At 48.4% G+C, this 27392-nt stretch overlaps 1 protein-coding gene across 1 annotated transcript; it reads left to right on the top strand.

The window, feature by feature from the left end:
• Positions 1-1080: 1080 nt before the first annotated feature.
• On the top strand, positions 1081-26676 carry IFNLR1 (interferon lambda receptor 1). The gene is made up of 7 exons (XM_065927526.1): positions 1081-1198; positions 6055-6178; positions 13798-13982; positions 19147-19289; positions 21254-21413; positions 22016-22149; positions 23343-26676. Exons 1-7 carry the CDS (start codon positions 1141-1143, stop codon positions 24120-24122), a joined length of 1584 nt encoding a protein of 527 aa, XP_065783598.1. The 5' UTR covers positions 1081-1140; the 3' UTR covers positions 24123-26676.
• The last annotated feature ends 716 nt before the right edge of the window (positions 26677-27392 follow it).

Genomic DNA, 27392 nt, shown 5'->3' with positions numbered 1-27392 from the left:
TCTCAAGAGTCTTCTCCAACACCACAGTTCAAAAGCATCAATTCTTCGGTGCTCAGCTTTCTTTATAGTCCAACTCTCACATTCACACATGACTACTGGAACATACTGGGGTTATACCCTTCCAAATCTCTCTATGCCTATGTGTGTGTGCCTGCTCAGTTGTATCCAATTCTTTGCAAACTCATGGACTGTAGCCCGCCAGCGTCCTCTGTCCATGGAATTTTCCAGGCAATAATATCAGAGCGGGCCATTATTTCCTACTCCAGGGGATCCTCCCGATCGGGTTGAACCTGAGTCTCTTGCATCTCCCGCGTGGGCAGATACTTTACCACCCGTGCCTCCTGGGACGCCCACAAATGCCTATAGGCACACATTTTTTTAATGCGCTTGTATTTCAGTACTTGCTTTTCTGCTACTGAGTAAATATCCCTGAGTGACTACGTATGTCTTGGCAGCATCTTTTTTTTAATGACTGTAGACTCTTCTGTGGTGAGGCTTGTTCCATTGTCTGGAAGCGATTACTGATCCGGTGACAGGCACCACGCCACAGGCTTTGGCATCAGAGGGACCAGTGTTCCCGGGAACATGCCCAGGAAGCTCTGGAGGCTGTCATTCCCACGTGAAGGGTGTAGAGAATAGCAGGACGGACCCCGCCCCCCCCCCCCCCCATTGTCGCTGGAATTAAAGTAAATAACGGGCCGAAGTGCCTGACCTGGAACCTGGCACTGGAACGCACCCGGAACACCCAGTGGTGTCTCAGACTACCTTCTTAAACTGGCCCTGAACTAGTTTGTCTTGTTTCAAGTCCCGTGTTGAAATTCCTGTGATTACTAACTATGAACAGTTTTCCTCTTCTCCCCTCCCTGCATACGCGGATTTACTGATCTCCCCCCACTCCATCCCCTCGCCGGGATCGGGCAGAAAAAAACGAAGCAGAGGCTCTGGGGAGCTCCTGCAGGGTTTGAGCGGGGCGGCCCCAGGGGAAGCCCCGGGCGCCTCCCTGGCCACGCCCCCGGAGGGGCGGGCCCGCGACTCGGCCTCCTATTGGCTGCCAGTCGCATCACCTGCCCGGTGTGAACCAGGAGGCCGGAGGTGCCGGAGGCCTGACCTGGTGCCCCCCGGGGCCGCGGGAGGGCCGGCATGACGGGGGCCCGACGCTGGGCCCCCCTGCTCCTGTGCCTGCTGCAGTCGGCTCCAGGTAAGGGCTCGGGGCCGCGGGGCGGGCGCGGGGCCGCGGGGGCGCTCCATCCGGTCTGCACCCCATTCAGACCGACCCAGGGAGGGAGTGCCCGGGCAGAGGTCTGTGCGGGGTAACCCTGGTCGTGCGAATCAGCAGAGCCCATCCCTCCCCGCCCCCAACCCGCCACCGCCAGGTTCTTTCTAACCGGGGACTAAACAAATTCGCCACTCCTGTACTCCTGCCGGGAAAATCCCTTGGACGGACAGAGGAGCCTGGCATACTGCAGTCCATGGGGTCGCAAAGAGTCGGACTCGACTGAGCGACTTCACTTCACTTTCTAAACAGACTCGAGTCTGAAATTACTTTACGGGAAGGAACTGATCCAATTTTCTAGTGCCAGTTCAGATACAGGTGAACAGAGAAAAACAGATAGTGACAGTTCAAAAGTCAGCTGCATTTGTCTTTTATAAAGCTCTTTTTAAGGTTTCCTAAAAGCCCTGTCCGCTGAATGAATACCACCACACTTGACCCTCATTGGTACAGGAAACCAAGCAAAAGTGCTCTGCCCTCGCTGCCTGGGGGCAGGGCGGGGGATGGGTGGCCAGTGGTTGGGGAGTGTGGAGGGGTTGGGGGAGTCCCCTATCCTCCCCCTCCTCCCAACTCGAGGTGTCAAAAGTTCCACCCAGGCCTGAGGGGAAGGACCACCCGCTTAGTCTAAGCTGTGCTACTGTTCTAACAAATCACATTTTTTTTTTCTGCGCCCTCACTAGTAAATAAGTTGACAGGGTACAAAATACCTTGGGTGGTTGGGATCCAACCACCAAACCCCAGCTAATCCAGGGAGAAGGAGCCCAGATTGGCGCCAGGATATCGCCCTGATCTTAGACTAATAATTTAAGAGCTTAGAAGGGCCCTTAGACATAATCTAATATTGATGCTAAAAGCCAACATTTGTCTGAGCAACTTCTTTGTGCTCGGCACCACATTATTCTAGTTGAGCGTCACAACCCAACTGTCCTAAAGGTAGGTAGTATTTTCTCCCTTTTCAGATGTGGAAACTGAGGCTCAGAGCAGTTAAGGGAATTACCCAAGAAGGAAGGCGTTGGTGAGACACACAGAACAGGCAAGACTGAGGCTGAAGCGAGCATGGCCAGCTTTGGCGGTCGGGCGGGCGGCTGGTCCTTCCACCCGGGTCAGCTCAGGGACGCCCCAGCTCCTGGTGCCTTCGCCGCAGTGTTACAGCGGCTGATGAGGAGCGGGATACCTACGTGGTGGGAGGGGAGGGGTCCTCTGTACTCCCCTTTTCACCATCAAACTCAATGGTTTTGCTGTCTGGCCCTAGCTATCCTTACACTCGATGAATATTTAATGTACAGAACACAAGCTGTGGTGTGAAGGTTTAGGGTGAAGCGAAGCTGAATCCAGGTTCTGGTCCTGGCTCCCACACATAATGGGTGTGCAGCCTCAGGCAGCTGGGTTGTGATGCTTAATTAGAATGATGTGGTGCCCGGCACAAAGAAGTTGCTCAGACAAATGTTGGCTTTTAACATCAATATTAGTTTATGTCCAAGGGCCCTCCTAGCTCTTAAATTATTACTGTGTAATGGGTGTGTAGCCCCTTCTGTGGAAGGGGATTGACGCCTACACCACAGAGTGGTTTGTCCTGAGGACTGAATGAGGTTTTGATTGAATGGGGATTTGACTGAATGCCACCCTTGTGCCTGGCACCTTTCGAAGGCTCAGTAGAGGGTAACGGATTGCCAGGGGGCTCAGTGGTAAAGAATCCGCCTGCCAATGCAGGACACACAGGTTCGATCCCTGGGTCAGGAAGATCCCCCAGAGAAGGAAACGGCAGCCCACTCCAGTATTCTTGCCTGGGAAATCCACGGACAGAGGGGCCTGGCGGGCTACAGTCCAGGGTCGCAAAGAGTCAGATGCCACAGAGCAGCTGAGCACCCAGAGGGCAGCTACTCTGGCTGCTCTTTCTCCACTGCGGCCAAGCTCAGACTCGAGGCCTAGTCTCAGATAAGCCACTGGTAGACGGATTTTGGCCTCCTGCCAGCCACCTGCTAGAAAGTCCAGAAACTGGGAGCCCTGTCAGCATCAGCGTCCTGGTGATACAGTTCCAACGACAGGACACAGGTTGGGGTGAAACAGGAGCCCACATTTGGGTCTAAAAAGGCGGGAGTGTGGACCTGAACTGAGGGCCATCAACAGAATGGGCCCCATCTTCCCTGATGCCCTTCTGTATATTGTATGGATTTCTATCATGGCGCATGTGACCCTTCAGGTAACTGAATTCTCCATGGGACCGTGAGTACTTAAAGGGCAGGCGTGGAGTTGTAGCTCTCTTTGAAACTTCTGGCATGCAGTGGTCAAGAGATGTTCTTGACCAGCAGTGAACCACAGATGTTGGAAGAATAATGGTGAACATAGAAGGAAAAAGTGGAAACAGTGGCAGACTTTATTTTCTTGGGCTGCAAAATCACTGCAGATGGTGGCTGCAGCCACAAAATTAATAGACACTCACTCCGTGGAAGAAAATCTATGAAAAACCTAGACAGCATATTAAAAAGCAGAGACATCACTTTGCCAGCAAAGGTCCATCTAGTCAAAGCTATGGTTTTTCCAGTTATGTACAGATGTGAGAGTCGGACTCACATAAAGAAAGCTGAGCGCCAAAGAATTGATGTTTTTGAATTGTGGTGCTGGAGGACTGTTGAGAATCCCTTAGACACCAAGGAGATCAAACCAGTCAATCCTAAAGGAAATCAACCCTGAATATTCACTGGAGGGACTGATGCTGAAGCTCCAATACCTTAGCCACCTGATTTGAAGAACTGACTCATTTTTCGGATGAGACCCTCATGCTGGGAAAAATTGAGGGTGGGAGGAAAAGAAAGCAACAGAGGATGAGATGATTGGATGGCGTCACTGACTCAATGGACATGAGTTTGAGCAAATTCCGGGAGATGACAGGGAAGCTGGGTGTGCTGCAATCCATGGAATCGCAGAGTTGAACATGCCTTCGTGACTGAAGAACAGCAGGCCCTGTGAGAACCTACGGGAGGAAATGTGATCAGAGTTCAGACTTTGGGGATTTCCCTGGTGGTCCCGTGGTTAAGTATCAGCCTGCCAATGCAGGGCACATGGGTTCGATCTCTGGTCGGGGAAGATTCCACATGCTTCAGAGCGACTCGGCCAGTGCACCACTCCTGAAGCCTTCGTGCCCTAGAGCCAGTTTGCTGCAACAAGAGAAGCTGTGGCAATGAGAAGCACGTGCACCAAAATGAAGAGCCCAGCCCCCCACAACTCCAGAAAGCCCTCCCATAGCAACAAAGCCAAAAATAAAAATGAATTAAAAAAAACCTTTTTTTAAAAGAGCCCAGACTTTGGGATTCACTAGGCCTGAATGGATTTGAATTCCATTTCTGCAACGTATTAGCTAAGAGGGCCACAGTTTCCTCATCTGTAATGTGATGCTCACAATTAGTACCTGCCTCCTAGAGATGTGGGGCAGGTTGAAGGAGAAAATGCAGATAACATAGCTTTTGCATCGTGCCTGGCACATAGTTAGGACACAAGACACATTAGCTGCTCTTGCTAGCAGCAGCAGCAGCATCGCCACCACTTCTGACAGATGTCAGGAAGACTCCCCAGAGGAAGTGACATTTGAATCAAGTCTTTAAAAGACTGGATGGTGAATACCATGCTGTCAAGAATGCTTGGGTTCAAGGACACCCAGAGGAATGCTGTGGTTTAAGGGCGAGAAGGAAGATTGGCTGCAGCCTAGTGAGGTGTGTTGGTGAGCTGTCAGGAAGACGTCAACGAGATGGCCAGGCCAAGCTGGGCAGGGCTGCACGTACCCTGATAAGAAGCATGGACTTTATTCTGAGAGCACGGGAAGGGCAGGAGCTGGGCAGCTGGGTAAGCAGATGCATATTTCAGAAGCTGAGCAGTGAGAAGGAAGGAGTGCCGAGGAGGGCGGTAGGGGCAAGTTAGAGGCGGTCAGGGAAGGAGCCGCTGGGACAGTGACGTCTGAGCAGAGATGGGAAGGAAGCAAAGGAGTGAGCCAGATGGAATATCCGGGGCAGAACAGTCTAGGCGGAAGGAACAGCTTGTGGAAAGTCCTGGAGGTGAGTGCAGGCCCATCGCACTCTAGGAACAGGAAGGGACCAGTGTGGCTGGAGGGGACAGAGTCCCGGGAGTCCTGGGTCGGACTGGGTAGGGCCCTGTGGGTGACTGTAGAGACTTTGGATTCTACCTGGAGTGAAAGAGAAGCCACTGGGGCTTTAAAGCAGAAGGGTGACATGGTTTAGCTTTCGTTTTAACCCTTGCTGCCATATGGTAAATGGATTGAGAGGACAAAGCTGGAGGCACAGACAGCAGTTAGGAGGCCTTGGGGATAATCCAGGTCATCACAGTATTCATTCATTCACTCAACAGATTTTCGCTGTGCACCTACTATGTGCCTAGGGACCTTTGCAGGCAGACTCTGGGGACATGGCTGAGGACAGGACAGAGCCTCCGTTCCATGAGCCCCTCAGGGCCGTTCCCTCCTGAAGGCCAGGGATCTATCAGATGGTTCTGCTCTGTGCTGTTTTGCTGGAATCCTCAGGTGCCAGGGTGGGCACAGATGGGCACAGATGGGCTGCTGAGGTCTAAGGAGGGGAAGGGGCTGCAGTACAGCCAGTAGGTCACACAGCTATGACTGGAATCATGCCCCCCGGGTCTCCCGCCTACATCACATCCCGTCTGCTTCCGCCACCCCAGACAATGCCTGCTTCTCAAACTGAGCAAGCACCCGATTGCCTGCCATGCCACGCTTCTGCTCAGAATTGCTCCAGGCTTCATGACCTCTTTCTCCTCCGCAGGGCGGCCCCTCCTGGCCCCTCCCCAGAACGTGACACTGCTCTCGCGGGACTTCAGTGTGTACCTGACGTGGCTCCCAGGGCCTGGCAACCCCCAGAACGTGACCTATTTTGTGGCCTATCAAAGGTGGAAGGATGCCTCTGAGCTTGTGGAGTGGGATGGGGGGGCGGGCAGTGGGCCTGAAGAAGTGGGCAGGGGCCAGAGGGGATTCTCTGCAGTAAATAGCTACATTCAGTGTGGGCAGCACCTGCCGGGGTCCATCCAGCCTTGGCAGGATCCAGGGGGTACCCTCAGGATGAACAGGGTCGGCGAGAGAGAGAAGACACGTGAGACCAGCCTTGATAGGGCCAATTCTGCGAGGGAGAGAGAGAGAGAGAGAGAGAGAGAGAGTGACCAGACAGGGGGTGCAGAGTCTGGCAGAGTCTGGCAATGCTTTATTTTTTACCGTAGCTTTTATACCCTAAATTAGTACATTTCTAAGGGGAAGATAGTTTAACATTACATCAGCTTGTTCTTCACGAAACCAGGGTGTTTTCTGCATACTTCTTTGTTTATGAGGGTCTTGTACATTATCTTCTGGCCTTGGGGCCTATTAACATTTTATGCAAGTCAGGTGAATGTAAACCTATTTTCTGTTTCTGTGGTGACCTTAACTGAAGGATAGCAGTCTCATAGGGCAACAGTACAGAGTAGAAGTATAACCTTGTTAACACAAAAATTAATCCTTCTGCAGAAGTTGTCAGTTGCGTTTATCTGAGAAGTTTACCCCAGACTGACTCTGCGACTTTGATGAGGCAGCCTCTGCCTAGCACTCCTGGCTGACAGTTAACAACCATCTCATTGTTACCACACTAGGGCTAAGCTCTTATTTCTCTAGATCTTTAACTATATCAACAATGGTTTCTATAACACAACCTTAGCACATTAAAAACAAAAACACAGCAAACAAAACACAGCAAGCAAATGTTAACCCAATAGCTACATTTAGAATAATTTTTCTTGTGTTTTCTAATAGGGCTTCCTCACCCCCCGAAGGGCTCTATGTCTGTTAGGGCCTTTATATGATCAGGTTCTTTATGTTATTTTATGATTAGGGTATTATAAGCAGTCATGCATATTAGTACCAAGGGCATAAATGCATTTGCCAAACGAACTAAAATACCAGCAAAGAAGTTTAAATTAAAACACTCCTTTCACCCTGGATAATCTCATAAAATACCACCACCTGGGAAACTTATTGATTAAAGTTCTAAATCGATTCTCAGAGATTGGGGAAGGCCTTCTGCCTGTGTCACAGAAATTAGGGAGTAGTCTATTGAGGCAGGCATCAGAAAGACAGACATCATCTTTAAGGTGAGCGCCGGGGGCAGCTTTTTGAAATCCCTGAAAACCTGATCTGCCTTGCCTGTCAGGCTTTCTCCTCGTGACCTTGTCATGGGTGGGATCTCGTGAGCTGGCCTTTTCGAAAACCCCTGAAAGCCTGATCCGCCTTCCCTGTCAGGTTTTCTCCCTCATGACCTTGTCATGGGTAGGGTCTCGTGTGTCGGTTCCCAGCCAGCATTCACTGGTTCTCTGAGTCCCACGGGTGACAGCATGCAGCAGGTACTGGGAGAGGATATTCACGAAAGTTCTGGAGGTGGGGGTGATGCTGAGTGGAGAACAGTGCCCAGGTGATGGACCTGCCAGGAGCGAGGCAGGATCTTTGAGAAAAGTCAGAACAGGGCATGGATGGAGCTGTGAGGGCCTGATAATGGAATTCTTGAGGGCCTGGATAAAGTGCTTGACACTGGAGCAGGTAAAGGAAGCAGGGATATCTCTTGCAGAGTTGTGACAGGCATCACGAAATGATCACCCTTTTCCCCATGGAGCCTGCACAGAGCCTTGGGGTCCTTCTCACCTTGGCAGCCCAGGCATCCACCGCTGATGCAGAGGAGTCTAAAAGTGAAAGCAGATTTGTCATCTTTGCACATAGGTGGAAGTTATCTGAAGATCTTTCATTAGAGAGTAAGCTAATAAAAGCAGATACTCAGCAGCATTAATCTAGAACTGGCGGGAAGGAGGAGGCAGGAAGGAGAACTGCCATATACTCAGGACTCTTCCTGTGCCAGGCTGAGTGCTAGGAGCCTGGCGTGAGTGCCTCCCTTCTGCCTCCCTGTATCGGCAGGCAGGCTCTGCATCTCCCCTGTGTTGGAGGTGAGGAGGTACGCAGAGGTGCCGTGACTTGCCTAAGGAAGTCAGTGATGGAAGCAGAGGAGAAACCCACGTCTGTCTGACCCCAAAGCTTGTGCTCTTCTGGTTCTATCACGGTGTCTCCATCTGTAGCCTCCAGATATGAACGGTGGGGGCCTGGCTTGGGAGAGGACAGACTGTAGAGAGCTTTCAAAAGAGAGGATGGGAACTTCCCTGGTGGTCCAGTGGTTAAGAATCCACCTGCCAATGCAGGGAGCTTGGGTTCAATCCCTGGTCTGGGAAGATCCCACATACTGCAGGGCAACCCAGCCCGTGGGCCACAACTACGGAGCCTGTGCGCCCTAGAGCCCATGCTTCACAACGTGAGAAACCACCATAAGGGGGAAGTAGCCCTGGTTCATCACAACCAGAGAAAGTCCGCACGCAGCAACGAAAACCCAGTGCGCCCAAACTAAAGAAAGAAAAGAAAAAGAAAGAATGGTGCAGAACTGTGTCAGGAGGCAGAAAATACCCAACCTGTCCTGTGTGTTTGCTGTGCGTCTGCACGTGTCCATACATGAAACATATTTAATCTCACACTGCCCTGCAAGGAAGGATTCAGTGACTCCGCTCTACCAGTGAGGGAACTGAAACACTAAGAGGGTGTTTTGCTCAAAAGCACACAGCTAGGCATGGTGGAGGTGGGATAAATTGATTAAAGAATTGAAAGCCTAACCTCAGACTTTTATGATATTTTCCTTTCCTTTCACACTTTTGAAACACCTGTGAGGATTCCAAAACTGTGATATTCTAATGGTACTATTTTCTCATTTATTAGCTAGAATTATTTTATAAAAAGATGCTTCCTTTCATGTAGTATTTGATATTCAGTGGTACTGTTCATACAGGCAAGACAGAATAAATGCTTGGAATTTTTTTCTTGACCAGCTTGGAAGATAACGAATTGGTTCCCTATCATGCCCCAAAGGGGATTGCCTTGGTTTTTGTTTTTTTTTTTTTTTTTATTATCATCACCAACTCAAGTAGTTAAACATATCTAATGGTTTAGTCCATTGCAATTGATTCTACTCATTGAAGCTTGAATTGTCTCACCAAGTTGGCTCCTGGGTCCTTTGAACTTGACCCTAGTAAGTCTTGATATCTTTATTGTCATTTGTTGCAAATAGATGTTCCAGACTCATTTGCACAATTCCTCACCTGAAACCTGAAATCAGCCATGTCTCCATTTGGTTAAAAAAAATGGTTTTAAAGAACAGTGTGGCTGTCTGATCAGTACTGCACTATTGCTCTGAGATCTTTTCAGTGCACAGAATTGAGGTAATATGTTTAAAAATCCCATCTCTATTCCTGGCTTCTACTGAGATGGCTGATTAAATCTGCGAGTCATACCCATGATCTCTTTACCAAATGATTTTCAAGCCACAACTTTTGCATTCTCTCCAGAACATGCTTTCTTATCTTTTTTCGCAATATTCATAGGCTGAGAATTTTCCTTATCTTCAAGTTCTGGTTCCTTTTGGCTTAGCGATTCCTTCTATCTGTCTCTCTCTCTGTCCTTTCTCATTTTACTGTAACCAGTAAGAAGAAATCAGGTTAGATCTGCAGCATATTGCTTAGAAATCTCCACACTAAGTATCGAAATTCATCACTTTCCACTTCTGATTTTCCATAAAAACACTAGGATGTAATTCAGCCACACTCATTGCTACTCTATAACAAGGATCAATTTTCTTCCAGTTTCCAATAAGATATTCCTCCTTTCCATCTGATCACTCCCAGAATCACATTTTGTCAGAGCTCTTAACCATGACTCGTCCATCCTAGGTGACCCTGCATGGCATGGCTCATAGCTTCATTGAGTCACATAAGCCCCTTCACCATGACAAGGCTGTAATCCATGAAGGGGGTCTATATTCCTACCAAAAGTGTTTTCAAGGCAATTTTGGCTTTTGCTCACATAAACTTTAAACCCTTGCAGCTTCTACCCATAGCCCAACTGCAAAGCCACTAATGCATTTTTAGGTATTTGTTATATTAGCTCCCCTGAGGCCTTTCTCGGGAGATGGTCACCTTCCTTCTCCCTGTGTCCTCACCTGGCCTTTTTTCTGTGTGAGAGCAGCCCTGGTGTCCCTTCCTCTCCTCATAAAGGCACTAGTCTTATCGGTTGAGGGCCTCACCCTTAGGACTGCGTTTAATCTTAATTACCTCTTTAAAGGCCCCAGCTCCAAACACAGTCACATTGGGGTGTTAGGGCTTCAACATATGAACCGGGGCTGGGGGCGGGGGTGGATGCTGTACAATTTAGTCAGTAATACTGATAAACTGAATTTCAGTAAATTTAAAACTTTTGTTCTTTAAAAAAATAAAACCCCAAAGAAAATGAAAAAGCCAGTCACTGAGAAATATATATTCACAATACATATACTGACAAAGAACTTATATCCAAAATAGATAAAGAACTCCTACATCTCAAAAATAAGATGAACCACCCCAAAATATTTGAATAGTCACTTAACAAAAGAAGATATATAAATGGCCCAAAAGCATATGAAGAGATGTTCAACATCATTAGTCTTTAGGGAAATGCAAATTAAAGCTGCAAGGAAATACACACACCACTAGAATGGTTAAAATTCAAAGATGTGACAGTACTAAATGTAGACAAGCATGTGGAGGGCATTTTGTTGTTTTGCTGCTAAGTCGTGTCTGACTCTTTGCAACCCCAGGGATTGTAGCCCACTGCCTGCTCTGTCCATGAGATTTCCCAGGCAAGAATACTGCAATTGGTATGGAGGGCATATAGCCCTCCATATTTGGAGGTTTTGCAGCCACAGGTTCAACCAACCATGCAAAAAAAATATTTTTTAAAAAAATTCAGACAGCTCCAAAAGACAAACTTGAATTTGCCACACAGTAGCAAATATTTATGTAGCATCTGCGTCATATTTACAATTATTTACATAGTGTTTGCATTTATATTAAATATCATAAGTGATCTAGAGATGATTTAAACTATATGAGAGGATGTGCAAGTGTTGTTTGCAGATACAAAGCCCCTTATGTAAGGGAACTTAACTCTGCAGATTTCTGTATCAGTGGGTGATCCTAGAACCAATCCCTTGTGGATACTGACTGTGTATTGTTGGTGGAAACTACAATGATATAGTCACTTTGGAAAACAGCTTTACAGTTTCTAGTAAAGTCACATGTTCAGTGACCATGCTTCCCAGATTCCACTCCTGGATCTATATCCAAGAGACGTGAAAACATATATCCATATGAAGACTTGTATGTGAATTTTCATAGCAGCTTAATTCATAATTCCTTGTCATGGACTGAATTGTGTTCCACCCCTTAGTCACTCATGTGTTAAAGCCCTAACACCCTTGAGACTGTATTTGGAGATAGAGTCACAAGTATACCGTATTTAAGATGTAAGAGGCAATTAAGATTAAATGCGGTCCTAAGGGTGAGGCCCTAAGCCAAGAGGATTAGCACCTTTATGAGAAGAGGAGGGAACACCAGGGCTGCTCTCACACAGAGAAAAGGCCAGGCGAGGACACAGGGAGAAGGAAGGTGACCATCTCCGGAGAGAGGCCTCAGAATACAGCAGACTTGCTGACACCTTGATCTTGGACTTCTCGTCTCCAGAACCGTGAGAAATCAATGTATTTGTATCATTTAAGATTACACACATAAGTGATACCATATGACATCTGTCTCCCTCTGTCTGACTTAATTCACTTAGTATGACAATCTCTAGGTCCGTCCATGTTGCTGCAGATGACAACAACAACCACCACATTTCATAAATGAAGAATAAATTAGAAGAAATATAAGAGCAAATACAGCAGATAGTGCCTTAAAAGAAACAGAAGGTGAAAAGAGAGAAAATTTTTAAAATAAAAGAGAACTGAAATGTAAATGCTCAAGTTATAAGACTCATAGAAGAAAGCACAGAAGAGCATCTTCATGACTTTGAAACAGGCAAACATTTCTTCAGTTCAGTTTAGTTCAGTTTAGTCGCTCAGTTGTGTCCAACTCTTTGCGACCCCATGGACTGCAGGACGCCAGGCCTGCAGTTGTCCATCACCAACTCCAGGAATTTACTCAAACTCATGTCCATTTAGTCGGTGATGCCATCCAACCATCTCATCCTCTGTTGTCCACTTCTCCTGCCCTCAATCTTTCCCAGCATCAGGGTCTTTTCAAATGAATCAGCTCTTTGCATCAGGTGGCCAAAGTATTGGAGTTTCAGCTTCAACATCAGTCCTTCCAATAAACATTCAGGACTGATTTCCTTTAGGATGGACTAGTTGGATCTCCTCGCAGTCCAAGGGACTCTCAAGAGTCTTCTCCAACACCACAGTTCAAAAGCATAAGTTCTTCGGCGCTCAGCTTTCTTTATAGTTCAACTCTCACATCCATACATGACCACTGGAAAAACCATAGCTTTGACTAGACGGACCTTTGTTAGGATTAGGACACCAAAAGGAAAGAAAGCTGATGTGTTAGTCTGCCAGGGCTGCAGTGACAAAATGCCAGACTGGGGGCCTAAACTCAGTTTAAATGCTGGCTTATCAGAGTGATATTTTAAAAACGTAAATCAGATAACTTCAGTCCCCCTGTTCAGAACCTTCCAGCGGTTTCCTATGACATATGGAATAAAATCCAAACTCCATACCAAGATGGTGAGACTCTGCCTGCTCTGCCCACCCACCTCCATCCTCATCTCCTGTCTGCCCATCCTCTCTGTTCCTTGTCTACTGGGCTCTGGCCACCCTGGTCTTGCTCTTTTTCTGGACTGATCAAATCCCTTCCCATCACAAGGCTTTTGCTTTGGCGATTTCCTTCCCCCCCCCCACCCCTTCTGGCTCCCTTCTCAGTATCCCAGCCTCAGCTTCAGCACTGTCTTCCTGACCTTTCCTGAGCTGCCTTCAGAAAGTAGTCACCCCACCTTCCCCTGTTTTCACCGCACTTACCAGCTCCTGGGTTTATCTTGTCATGTGACAATGGTGGGAAAGCTCCTTCCTGAGTCGGTTCCCGAGGGCAGGACCTCGTCCGCCATGAATTGCCGATTCCCCAAGAATAACGCCCAGCGAGCGGGTCCCTCCTTTGCACCTCAGTGTTCTCAGGAAGTTGGAGTCATGGACTCGGGTGTCCCCTCCAACATTCACGTAGCACCCAGCACGGACTGGAACACACTGGCGGGGGGGCCTGTAACTGTCTGAATGAATCAACGTGGTGGAGAATGGTTACTAGCAGAGCGGCCCTGTGAGGGAGACATCACAAATGAGGATATTCAGGCTTAGGGACTTTAAGGTCCCAGAGCTAGTGATGGGCAGAACCCGGGTTCCCACCCTCATCTGTCATTCTTGAGTCCAAGCTCCTAACAGGACGGTCCTTCTTCTGTCTCAGTCAATGGCTGGCTGGTCGGACAGATGGATGGATGGACAACCAGGTGGGATGGAGGGACAAGTAATCACGTATTCTCCAAGTTTCCTCGCTCCAAGAGGCCGAATCCATGACCCACACTCTTCTGTCTCCTCCCTCAGCTTTGCACCCCCCAGACGGTGGCGGAGAGTGAAAAAGTGTGCAGGAACCAAAGAACTGGTGTGTTCTCTGATGTGCCTGGAGAAGCAAGACCTGTGCAACAAGTTCAAGGGGCGTGTGCAAGCAGTTTCACACGGCGCCAGGTCCCCCTGGGTAGAGTCCAAGTCCATGGATTACTTCTTTGAAGGTGGGTAAGGGGCCTGTGAGAGGGAGGCTGTCTGCCCAGGAACTCAGCTCGGTGACACTGCTGTCCTAGCCATCTGCCCTCCACTTCCCAAAGCGGTGGGCAGCTCTGGAGCCATCCGCCATGGGCCCCAACCTATAGTCCCAGTAGTCTGACTCTGCGACTGGGAATCAGAAGAGTTCGCCAGCCCCAGCAGTACGGGTGTGTGTGTGTGTGTGTGTGTGTGTGTGTGTGTGTGTGCGTGCATGCGCCACTCAGTTGTGTTTGACTCTTTGTGACTGAATGGACTGTAACCCACCAGGTTCCTCTGAGCACAGAATTCTCCAGGCAAGAATACTGGAGTGGGTAACCTATCCCTTTCCCAGGGGATCCTCCCAACCCAGGGATCAAACCCGGGTCTCCTGCATTGCAGGCAGATTCTTTACTGTCTGAGCCACCAAGGAAACCCAGTTCTGTTCGTACCTCCAACTAACATGGTTCATGATCTTCTACTGTGTACAACCTTGGTTATGAACTACACAAAGCACTTTACTTATTCCTATTTTTATTAATGTTCAATCTCTCTCTTTCAGAAATTTTTTTAAAATTTTGGTTGAAAAAACAATTTTTGTACACCATAGAAATTTCAGGGGAAAGAGAGAGAAGAATAGGAAGGAAAACATTCCCCATGCTTATAACCTTCAGGAATCACCATTGTTAACATTAAGTGAGGAGAGCAATTTTTTCTCCAATGTATTTTATTTCTGACCCTCACAACAGGCCTGTGAGGTTCATTTTAATCCACCCATGTTTTTTAAAAAATTAAGACTTAAAAAAGCTAAGAAACTTACTGGCTAGTAATTGATGGAGATGTGATGTGAAATAGCTCTTTCTGATCTTGGACAAGATGCTGGATTGGGTCAGGAGCAAGAAAGGGAGCATAGATACTCAGACAATAGCTTCATGGAGCTGAAATCTGTGATTTATCATTCAGGCTTCTCAAAATATTTGAGGACAAAACAGGGTTTGAAGGGAGGGGAGGAAAGGATTGAATGAAGGATGGCAGGAAAGAGTGGCAGAGAAGGAAGAAGTGGTGATTGGGATGGGAGGAAGCTGGCAGGATGGATTGACAAATAGAGGAAAAGGATGGATGAATGAGAAGAAAGGAAGTGTGGAAGCAATAGGGAGGAAGTGATGGATGCGTGGGAAGGATGAGGCTAGAAGGATGGTTAAATGCTTACTATGAAGGAACTAGTATGGGTGGAGAAGTGCAGGATAGGAATGAAACTCAGATGGATGGGTCAGTGGCTAGAGACTATAGAAGAAAAGCTGGCTGCCTGGCAAGGGAGGGAAGGGTGAGAGGGAAGGAGAAGCAAAGGAGAAAGGAAAAGCAAGAAGAAAAGATACATGGAAAGAAAACAATGGATGGATAGGAAGGATGGAGGGATAGCAAAGTAGGCTGATTGGCTAGATGACAGGAAGAAAGAAAGTATAAATGGTTAGGAAGACAGGATGGATAGGAAGGAAGAAATGTCAGCTGGAAAGAAAGGAAGATTGGATAATTAGAGAGAAGGAAGGATGGCTGAGAAGGATGTATGGATGAGAAGGAAAAGAAGCATAGTCACGAAAGATGGACAGATGGACGAAAAGGAAAAGAAAGTTGGGAAGGCAGACAGAAAGGTTGTCTGCCTAGAAGAATGATGGATGAATAGGAATAAGAATTAGAACAATAAAGGGACAGATGCAGAGACATGCTTACTTTTTTATTTTTTTAATTAATTTATTTTGTTTCTTCCTCCCTAAAGCTCTTCTGATTCTCATAGAGCACACCTCAGGCTTGAATGATCCTTCCTGTCTTTTTTCTGCATTCAACCGTGACCCTGGTCACATTCTCTCTTGAGTTTTGTTAGTTTGAATATTTCATTTTCCCTCTAATTTCCTCCAACTCCTTGAGGTCAAAATTTATGGGGGCCTCGTCTCCCCACTTCTCTCAGCTCCCTGCCCAGGGTTTAATACATATCAATGTCGAGTGGGTGTTTCCTGATCACATAAGTAGTGGCGCCTTGCAGAAGCCCCATGCTTTCCCTGAGCACAGTCAGAGCAGGGAAGACCAATGTGGACATGTCTCCTGCCGTTGGGTGCTCAGGTAAGGCAGCATGGAGAAAGTGGCATTTCAGCTGGACTTGGAACAATGGTATATTAATTTTCTCTTGTTGTTTTATTCCTTGTCACTGCCCCCTCCATCTTCAAACCATCAGTCAAACCTAGATAATCTTGATCAGACTGTCGGTAGAAATCGACATTAAAGATTCTGCCAGAGAGGGCTCAGAAGGAAGTGAAGAGCATCATAAAGGAAGCCTACATCCCCTTCAGGTTCATGGGATTTTCCAGGCAAGGATACTGGAATGGGTTGCTATTTCCTCCTCCAGGAGATCTCCCCAACCCAGGGGTCAAGCTCGTGTCTCCTGCCTCTCCTGCGTTGGCAGACAGATTCTTTACCACTGAGCCACCTACGAAGCCAGAAATCTCTTTCAAGAATAGCTAAATCATCATGAGCAGACTGTTAGTAGAAGTATGGATACTAAAGGTACTGCCTCACAGAAGGAAGTGAGGAATATGTTACTGAAAATTTCAGGAAGGGGGCTGCCTCTTATATACTGAAAAACGATGAGCAAATTTGTATCCTACATGTGTATGGAAAACAACTCATAAATGACTAATTTGGTCCTTTATCAAGGAGATTTCCAAACAAAATATTGAAGGCATGGTCTGGTTTATTATTGGCAACTATAGCAAAATGCAAGGAGGAAAGAGAAATTGAGGAAAGAGCCTAAACAAAAAGGAGCTAGGACTCAAACGTCTGGACAACTCTCAACCTATCCAGACGGCAAAAGATGCTAAAATTAAGAAATTTCTTCCAGGAGTGTGACACAGAGAAATAGCCAAGGGTGTAACTATACACCTGAACTTCCTGGTGGCACCAGGGATAAAAAACCTGCTTGCCAATGCAGGAGACACAGGTGACACGGGTTTGATCTCTGGGTGGGGAAGATGCCCTGGATGAGGGCACAGTGACCACTCCAGTATTCTTCCCTGGAGAATCCCGGTGGACAGAGGAGCCTGGCGGGCCACAGTCCATGGGGCAGCAAAGAGTTGGACGTGACTGAAGCAACGAAGCATTCATACACCCACGTGATTGTATAACCACTTATTAAAACCTCAGATCAATGTGTTTGGCCCAGGAAAAAGGCTCTTGGAAGAGATTTAAGGGTATGACACACAGTCCCCTCAATCAAATCAAGGGGCCTCTAGAAAGCAGAAGTGTTATCCCTCAGCCAGCTCAGCTAAAGCCAAAACTAGAAACAGCTCTTCCCAAAAAGATATGTGGAACTGGCTTCTGTCAGATGCAGTAGGTCCCCATGACATCTGTAGGAGATCCATAAGCTTCTTGAGCATTTTATATCAGCAGAAACAGCGTCAGTTTGGATGAAAAGGAGCAGAGAGAATATGAAATGAAAGAAGGCTATTGGTGCCCCCAATTTCTACTGGGAAGAAGCAGACTGTAAACTATTTAGCTGCAAATATCTTTCATGAAAAAGAAGGATTATTCAGAGAGTGGAACCAAGATCCTAGAGAGCAGTGTTGAAAGCCAAGGAAATGTAGTTCCCAGGCCTAAAAATCTAATACAGTTTGTGTAGCTAGATTTCACACCTGCTTCGGCTCAGTGAGCGTTTTACCTCCTGTTTCTCCCCATTGGAACCAAAATGTCCATGATGATTGTCCGATGCCTACCCCACCTCCTTGTACTGGGAGCAGATAACTTGTACTTTATTTTCACCGGCCCACAAGTGGACAGGAATTGAGTCCAGGTGTCATGCTGAGTGCACTGTACCCAGACTCTCACCTGAACCTGATTTAGATACTTTAGAAGATGAGATTTTGGAATTTGAGTTGATGCAGTAATGGGATGAGACCCTGGGGGGCCTTGGGACGGGGTGGGATGGCTTAATGGTAAAAAATTCGCCTACCAGTGCGGGAGACACAGGAAACACAAGTTTGATCCCTGGGTGGGGAAGATCCCCCGGAGAAGGAAATGGCAGCCACTTCCAGTATTCTTGCCTGGAGAATCCCATGGACAGAGGAGCCTGGTGGGCTACAGTCCATGGGGGTCACAAAGAGTCGGACACAGGTGAGCGACTGAGCCTGCACGCACAGGATGGGGTGGATGTATGTTGCCCTTGAGAGAGACAGGAATTTCAGTCTCTCAGGAATCATACGGAGAACCATGATAGGCAGAATGACTCCCCCCAAAGATGTTCATGCTTTAATCCCTGAACCTATGAATATGTTAAATGTTAATGTTAGATGGCAAAAGGGATTTTACTTAAGTTTACTTAAGATTATCTTGGATTATCCAAATGGGCCCAATCTAGTCCCTTGAGTCCTTAAAAGCCGAGACCTTTCTCCAGCTGGAGGCAGAAGACATGTAGAAGAAGGGGAAATCAGAGAGAGTTGAAATGTGAGAAGGATTCAATATGGTGTTTCTGCTTTGAAGATGAAGGGGTAACGTGATTAGAAATGCAGGTGCTGGGACTTCCCTGGCAGTCCAGTGGTTAAGACTCCATGTTTCAACTACGGGGGACATGGGTTCAGTATCAGATCGGGAAACTAAGATTCCCATAATGCTATGCAGTGTGGCCAAAAATTTTTTTAAAAAGAAAAAGAAGAAAGAAGCACAGGTGTCTTCAGAAGCTGAGAAAGGCTCCCAGCTAACAAACAGCATGGAAATAAACCTCATCCTCACAGCTACAGGGAACCGAAATCTGCTAACAACAGTAATGAGTATGGGAGTGAATTCTGCCCCCCAAGTTCCCAGAGGAGAGCCCAGCGTTGAGAACCCCATCAAGCCCACCTAGACTCTTACCTCCAGAACTGTGACATGATAAATCTGTGTTGATACAAGCCACTAAGGTTGTGGCAATGTTACGGCAGCAACAGAATACTGATCCAGATGGTCAGGAAGCTGATAGACCAGGGACAGGTGAAGGGCACCCCGGGGAAGGGACAACACGCGTCAAGGCGGGTTAGCTCTCCGCACTGGGTGAGGAGCAGGCCTGCCTGGAGGCAGCGGCATGCGTGCTCTGTGACCTGCGGAAGGTCCTGACAGGTCCCGTTCTGTTTCCGCCAGTGGAACCAGCCCCGCCTGTCCTGGTGTTCAACCAGACAGAGGAGATCCTGATTGTCAATGCTACGTACCAGCTGCCGCCTTGTGTGCCCCAACCGGATCTGAACTATGAGGTGGATTTCTGGAAGGAAGGGACTGAGAACAAGGTGAGAAGCCCCCTTCACGCCCCCCCAGGCTAAGTCCGCTTCCCCAGCCTCCCAGCAGATCCCCTCCGAGCTCTTCACCCTCCGAGCCTTGCCCCTGAATGCCTCCTCCAGGAAGCCTTCCATGCCTACCCCTCACTGCTGCAATCACCCCCTTGACTTTGCAGTGTGATTGACTTGTGGCTCACATCTGCCCCAAACCCCCACCCAAGGGGCCAAGTCCAGGACATCCTTTCCCTGAGTATTACAGCTAGTAACAACAGGGCAGTTTTGTTTTTGTTTTCATTATAAAACTTTTTTAAAAAAATAAAATCTGATTGAAGTATGATGGGCTCTGGGAGGCCTACTTGCTGCGGCACCAGATTCCTTAGGAAAAAAAAAACTAGAAAATTCAGATAAATTCTAGGAAGAAAACCGAAAGTATCCAGAGATGATTTCAAATAGCTCTTTGGTGTATATACAATTTGGAGAAGGCAATGGCAACCCACTCCAGTGTTCTCTCCTGGAGAATCCCGGGGACGGGGGAGCCTGGTGGGCTGCCGTCTATGGGGTTGCACAGAGTCGGACGCGACTGAAGCCACTTAGCAGCAGCAGCGTGTATACAATTTCAGACTCGTTTCTGTGTATGCATGTGCTTATGTCTGTATCTATTTGTTTATGGTTAGCAAATTTATTTATGGTTAGCAAATTTTTTCTGTAAATGGCCAGAGAGTAAATATTTTTGACTTGGCAGGCCATAGTGTCTCTCACATCTATTCAGCTCTATCTGTAACATGAAAAGAGCCATAAGTTAATAGGTAAACAAAGACACATAGCCTTGTTCCAGGAAGACTATTTTCAAACAAAGGTGAGGTTAAAGTCTATGGACCCCTGTTCTTGTTCATTCTGTCGTTTACTGAACCCAGACTCACACTCCTGACCTCCTGCATACTCTGGATCCCAGAGACAAAGATCTTCATCTGATGTGGTCCTTGCCTTCAAGAACCTCATAGGTGTTCTTCTGTTCTTTCTACTGTCCAGTAGAAACATAATGCAGAACACACTGTGTCGCTTAAACGTTCCACATTCAATTAAGTAAAAAGAAACAAGTGAATTTAGTTTTCACAGTAGATTTTATTTCATTCAATAGAATGTAATCATCTCAACATGTAGTTAATATAAAAATTACTGAGATTTTTGGGTTGGTCTCTCATGAAAGTTGGTATGCATTTTATACTGGAGCGCATCTTGGTTGGTACCAGCCACGTTCCAAGTGTTCAATAGCCCCATGTGGCCAGTGGCTACTGTGTTGGACAAGCAGCCCTAGAGTTTTCTGTGTCTGTAATGGCTGAGTGAATACCCCCGTGTTGTTGTTTAGTCACTAAGTCAGGTCCAGCTCTTTGAGACCCCATGGACTGCAGCACATCAGGTTCCTCTGTCTTCCACTATCTCCTGGAGTCTGTTCAAATTCATGTCCATTGAGTCCATGATGCTATCTAACCATTTCCTCTGTCACCCCTTTCTCCTTTTGCCTTCAACCTTTTCCAGCATCAGGGTCTTTTCCAATGAGTCGGCTCTTCCCATCAGGTGGCCAAAGTATTAGAGCTTCCGCTTCAGCGTCAGTCCTTCCAGTGAATCTTCAGGGGTGATTTCCTCCACCCTAATATTTTGACATGCCCTGAGGGTAGGAAACGTGAGGCATCTGCCCCTAAAAGTGAGGACCACTGGGCCCTGGTGGGGTGTGCCTGGAAGTAACCCTGAGTGTCAGGGCTGCTTTTGAACCCAAACCATCTCTACCTTGAGACTCAGTGAAGAAGAGAAGCCAGATAGTGTTGGGAAGTGCTCTCACTTAATGCTTAAGCCTTAATGCAAGTAAAGAAGTTGTGGGAATCCCAGCTGTGCCATACCTGCCAAACCCACCCCATCCTGACTGCATGGAGCCAGTTCCCCCCACAGGTCCACTCTCCTCTGTTTCTCTCTCCTCACAGACCCAGTTTCCAGCCACTCCCCATGGCCAGCCAGTCCAGATTCCCCTCCAGCCAGACACCAGCGGGTACCACTGCCTCAGCGCCAGAACCATCTACACCTTTGGCAATCCTAAATACAGCGAGTTCTCCGAGCCCGCCTGCTTCTTCCTGGAGGCCCCGGGTGAGTGCCAAGTGGTACAGAAGTGGGGACTTCCCCCCTGAGCTTTAGGATCTTCATCACATGGTGGTTAAGAGCCCAAGTCTAGAGACAGACTCGCCTCCATTAGAATTCCAGCTTCGTCTCCGCTCACTATGTATCTTTGGGCAGTTTACATAACCTCTCTGAACCTTGCTTTCCACCATCTGTAGGATGGGTTTAATTCAGTTTGTTTTTTTTTTTAATTTTATGTATTCATTTATTTTGGTTGCATTGGGTCTTCACTGCTGCTAGAGGGTTTTCTCTAGTTGCCACAAGTGGGGGCTACTCTTTGTTGGGGTGCAGGGGCTTCTCATTGCGGTGACTTCTCTCATTGAGAAGTGGGCTCTAGTGTGGGCTTAAGCAATGGTGTGCAGGCTTAGTTGTCTTGAGGCATGTGGGATCTTCCCGGACCAGGGATTGAACCCGTGTCATCTGCGTTGGCACTTAACCACTGGATCACCAGGGAAGTCCTGAGTTTATTCTTATGAGCATTAAATAGGATAATGTATGTGAAGCCTCAGCTCAGATGCAACTGATAGACAGGAGCCCCTGTTTCTCTAGTCGTTATTTTTCTTTCTTCCTAGGATCTAACTGGGCCCTCCTGTTGCTGCTACCGCTTCTGCTACCACTGCTGTTGGCCGTTGCCGTAGGGCCTGTGATGTGGAAGACCTTCAGGGGGAACCCCTGGCTTCAGCAGACAAAGATGCCACAGGCCCTGGTATGGCAAATCTGGGGGCGTGGGACAGGGAGGGAGGGTTGTCCAAGAGGAAGGAAGTGGAGCTAAACTTGGTAGATAGTTCAGGTAGAATATCAAGATGGCCTAGACTGCAAAACGTCTATCTACCCATCTAAATTTTCACCATTAGTGATTCATTCCTTTGGCACCAAATTAAAATAGCAGATAAGCCTGGGAGGGACAAGTGCCTTAAATCCCTTTTTAAAATAATTTCATCTCTGCTAAGAATTTGTCAAGTGCCAAGAGCAGAACCCCCAGCCTTGGGATTCAGGAGAGATGCCGGGAGGGGAGGCGGGGAGGGTGAAACTGAAAGGAGACATCTTAAAAAGGTTCCAGCACTTTGTTCACCGTCTAACTGAGGGTAAGTCTTATGCAGGCAGACCCTGCAATTTCTTCATTGGTCTGCTGGCTCACTCACTTAGAGCCTGGGGCCACTGGGACAAGGGAAGCCTGGAGAGGCTGTATTTGTTCAGTGGAGGCCTGGAAAGGGAAGCTGAGTCATACATGGGGCTCGGTAGGCGCTTGGGTTGGGTGGGAACTTTGAGGATGGGCTCTGAGCGTTCGCCACATGGAAGTGTTTGCCATTCCTGGACCTGCAGGGAATTCCCACTCACTGGAGGACTACCTCTGTGTTAGACATCCATACCTGCCTCATCCCTCTACCTTCCCGAGCATGCATGCATGCAAAGTCGCTTCAGTCGTGTCCGACTCTTGGCAACCCTATGGACCGTAGCCCGTCAAGCTCCTCTGTCCACCTTCCGTTACATGGTAGATCACCAGCCCGACCTCCTAAAGCTAGCGCCTGCAACCTGGACGCTTTCTCTGGCCTCTGGTGCCCTCTCTGCCTGTGCACATCACAGGCTGCGTGTGCCAGGGAGTTCACGCCACCACCCGCTCCATCCCTCCCCCACTGGTGCTCTGAGGCCCCGGTTCTGCAGCCGCTTGAAGTCCCCAGCAAGGCTCAGCTCCAGCTGCCCTCGAGGTGACCTGACTCATCATACCCCGCTACGGGCTGCTGCGCCTTGCTGGCACTTCCCGGGATGACTTCCCAGAGAAACGGCTTCTGTTTGAATCACTTGTCTCTTTCCTTGTCTATTTCCCGGGGAACCCAAATTAGAACAGTCATGCTTCCAGAAAGGCTAATCTTCTGTTCTTCTCTCCTCTCCCCAAATCAGAACTTCTCCGCACACAGACACTACAGGGCAACTTTTCAGCCCAGTGGCCCAGAGTGCGTGCACAACCTGATCCTCTGTCCCCAAAAGGAACTGACCAGAAGGGTCAGGCTGACCTCTAGAGTCAGGGCCCCATCCCCCGTCCAGGCCGGACCAGAGAAGGACAGCGCTGAGGAGAAGGACAGTGAGGAGAACACAGATGAAGAGGACTCGGATCCCGGTGTCAGCCTCCAGCCCTACGTTGAACCACCCCCCTTCCTGGGGCAGGAACTCCAGAGTCCGGGGCCCGCCAAGGCAGGAGGGCCCTGGACTCCGCTGGTCCAGGCGGAAGGCTCCTCTGCCTACGATTCTTCAGACAAAAGCTGGGCCAGCACTGCCGGCTCCTCCTCCTCCTGGGATGAGGCTGGATCCTCCGGCTATTTGGCCAAGAAGGGGCCAGGCCAGGGGCTGCATCGGGAGGAACACCAGAAGCCTCTCCCACCACCCAAATTCTCCGAGGACTCCAGTTCCTCAGGAGAGCCCCCCAAAGACAACCTCTCCTCCTGGACCACCTGGGGCTTATCATCACCAGGGCTGAATCTAGTCCCTGGAGAACCCCCGGTTTCTCTTCGGACACTGACCTTCTGCTGGGACAATAGTCCTGAGGATGTTGAGGGGGAGGAAGAAGAGGAGGAAGAGGGTTGGAGGGAGTCAGAAAGTGAGGACAGCGGTGCTGGCAGCTGCGGGGCTAAGAGCCTCCAGAGGACCGAGGTCAGACCCCTGGGGCATTACTTGGCCAGGTGAGCTGTGCCTCCGAGTCTGGCTGCTGCTGAGTTTTCCGGGGACCCAAGGCGTCACCAAGACTTGAAATCCTGGGAGTATCGTTGCTGGGGCAGCAGACGGTCTTCAGAGTACCTCGGGGAACCCCAGCTATTAGAGGCCGTCCACCAGGCTGAGCCATCAGAAGCCACCCGCCCTCTGACCTGCCTGCTTTGTGCCAAGCACCAGGAGGGGTGGAGACGAGAATGGGAGGAGGTCAGAGGTTGACTGGGTGTCAAATCACCCCACTGACCCTGGGGTGATAGGCCAGCTGGAAAGATTATCTCCGGACAACGTGAAACGGGCAAGGTCAAGTCCCAGTGGACACTGAAGGCCGACAGTGCAAGGGCCCATCGGGCTTTGGGGAGAGAAGGAATTGGAGGCACATCTGGTGGAGCAGAGACTCGAATCTTTCTCCAGCATCCGCTGGGCTTCCTCCTCCGCAGAACTCGGCCTTCTGGTTTATGAGTTCCCTAGGGTGGGCCCCAGTGAAGAAAAATCTAGTTGGCCAAGGGTGTTGGAGAGGCAGAGGAAGGGGAAGGGCGTCGTCATTGAAAGCCCAGTCTCTGAGTCACGCGTTTCACAATCTATAATATCAGACAGACCTGGGTCCAGATCCCAGCTCTGCCATTTACCAGTTGTGTGGCGGGTGGGGAGACACCCTCCTCCTCTGTGCCTGAGTCTCCTCTCCGCAGCTACCACCTGGGGCGTGGCGAGAGTTCCGACAGACGTGTGATGCCTGCCACATCGTTGGCACTCACCACGTGGCGACCAGTAGGATTCTCCCATCCACCCAGGCTCTGGGGGGGACCACTGGGCATCTCCCACCTGTGATCCTAAACTCAGAGTGACTGGATTCTCACTCCAAGTCTCCCACCTACCTCCCACCCTCACTGCCCCCTGCCTTGTGGTCAGGAAACTGAGTTCTCAAAAGCTGAAGCCCAGTCAAGGGGATCCCTGGTCCCTCTCCCTTTTCGCAGCAAAGAAAGAACCAAATGGTCCACTGTCTAGGGAGCCTGATTAATTGGTGGTGAAGAAGCAACCCAGCAGGGAATTGGGCCCCCGAGCCTGTGATCCCCAGCTTAGAACTTTAGACCCTTCAATTGCCCATTGTGGTTGTAAAGATGTCCCATTTCCCCTTTCAGTTTTGAGAAACCGCTGTTTCTGGAAATAGGTGACTGTTCTTCCCTGGGGGTAGTGATGGATGTTCTCAAACAACTGATTTGGTAACCTAATTTTGTCAGTTTTGTGGCCCTGCGGGAACCACAGAGATCAGAACAAACCTTGGCTCTGCCATTTCACCTGCCAGGACTTACACATTTTTCCAGTGATGCAAAAAGCATCTTCTTAAGCTTTGTACCAACAGGGCTGTGCTGTTTAGAAGTCAGCATAAAGGTATAGCATAGAGAGAATGATCTGGAAAAGCTTCTCAAACTTCCAGGGCTTCTCAAACTGTGTTCCCAGAAAACCCTGGGCTCCACAGGAGGAGTCTCAATCTCAGGGAAAGCTAGAGGTCCCCCCAGGTTCCACCAGAGGAGCCTCCCTGGACCCCTCATTTTTCTCCAGCACTCTCCATGTGCACTTGTGCTTGGGAGTCTCCACTGCTAAAGAAAAAGTTAACAAACCCCCTTTGAAGCTGCAAATCCTGTCTTCTGTTTCAGATGAGGAAGCAGAAATGTTGACTTCACTGTATATATCGCTAGGAGTGAGGCTGGGTCTCTGGCCCGCCAGGGCAACCCCAGTCCCCTTGGCCAGGTAAACAGTACGAAGGTCTCAGCAAGGGGCGCAGGGTTGCAGGGGCCTTCACCACTGCTGGGAGGCATGCACGTGCCTGCACGCCCAGGCACACACACGTGCCTGTCTGCAGGGGTTTCTCTCCCATGAGGCTTGTCTACATCCGTCACTCAACACAGGAGAAGAAAAACAAGCTGTACCCGTGGCACTGGGGAAGGCTCAGGGCCAGTTTCCAGGGAAATACCCAGACCAAGCCTGGTGTCCTTTCTGGAACCTGTTGAGCTGCTTCAAGGAGGTAATTCCAAGTCCCTAAAAGCCATCGTCACTGTTGTCTTAGGCTGGTGTGATGTAACTAACCACTGTATTCTGAAACCTTGTGTGTTTTCTAAGTATTTTTTTCAAAGTTTAATTTCTGACATAGGCTGAACCCTCCTTGAATTCTAAAAGTCCAGCTCCTTCATGGTCATTAAGTTATAAACAAAAAACTATGGGCAGCATTAGGAAAGAACATGCTGGCCAATATTATTAGTTAGGTGTACTCAGCACTGAACTGTTTACAGAACCCTTTCATAAACTCAGTGGCCAGGAACTGCATAGCTTGAACTCCAAGGCCACATGTGAAGAACAACGGGGGTGGAGCAGGCAATGCCCTAAGTAAAAGCAAGATTCCAATTCTTTTAGGGTACTGAGAAGTTTATATATTGCTCTGAGATATTTGTATTTATTTCTAGCTTTATTTTATGTTTATATCATATTTAAATAATTTCCTAATGCTTGTTGGGACCTACCCTAAACTGTTTAAATAAAGAGCTCTATTTTTAGAGAAAAAGGCAAAATCGAATGGAAAAATGTGTGCTCTTATTTCTCAAAGGCTCTTCACCAGTCTTGACTGTTAAGACTAGAGTAAGTCCCCTACATACGAATGTGTTCCATTCTGAAAGCACATTTAAGTCCAATTTTTTAATTAAGTCCAAAGAAGTTAGCCTAGGTACCCAGCTAACACTATCAGCTATACAGTACTATACTGTAATAGATTTATAATATTTCCTATACAAATAATTCATACAAACAAACACAAAAAAATAAAATATATTTCACCTTACAGTACAATACCTTGAAGCTTCCCAGGTGGCACAGTGGTAAAGAATCTGCCTGCCAATGCAAGAGACACAGAAGACGAGGGTCCGACCCCTAGGTCAGGAAGATCCCCCTGGAGCAGGGAACGGCAACCCTCTCTAGTATTCTTCCTTAAAGAATGGGCAGAGGAGCCTGGTGGGCTACAGCCCATGGGGTCTCAAAGAATCAGACACAGCTGAGAACCCATGCACAGTACCTTGAAAAGTACAACCGCTGGCATACAGGCATCGAGTGAGCAGGCAAGAAGAACTACTGGCCAAAGGAGAGAGAGGAGATGGGAGATGGTGGAGCTGAAGGGTCATCAGCAATAGGAGATGGAGGGCAAGCTGCAGTTTCACTCATGCCTGACGTTGATGACACAGATTCTGGTTCCTGCTGGAATCA

The sequence above is a fragment of the Muntiacus reevesi genome, chromosome 3, assembly GCF_963930625.1.
Source record: "Muntiacus reevesi chromosome 3, mMunRee1.1, whole genome shotgun sequence".
Taxonomy (NCBI): Eukaryota; Metazoa; Chordata; class Mammalia; order Artiodactyla; family Cervidae; genus Muntiacus; species Muntiacus reevesi.
The sequence above is the reverse complement of the archived record's forward strand: the minus strand, read 5'-3'. Positions and strand labels throughout refer to the sequence as shown.

Excerpts from the sequence above, each read along its gene's own strand:
- IFNLR1 (XM_065927526.1), top strand. The coding sequence starts at position 1,141 with ATGACGGGGGCCCGACGCTGGGCCCCCCTGCTCCTGTGCCTGCTGCAG. Across the intron at positions 13,983-19,146 it reads CATGGATTACTTCTTTGAAG|TGGAACCAGCCCCGCCTGTC; the intron begins GTGGGTAAGGGG and ends TGTTTCCGCCAG. Across the intron at positions 21,414-22,015 it reads CTTCTTCCTGGAGGCCCCGG|GATCTAACTGGGCCCTCCTG; the intron begins GTGAGTGCCAAG and ends CTTTCTTCCTAG.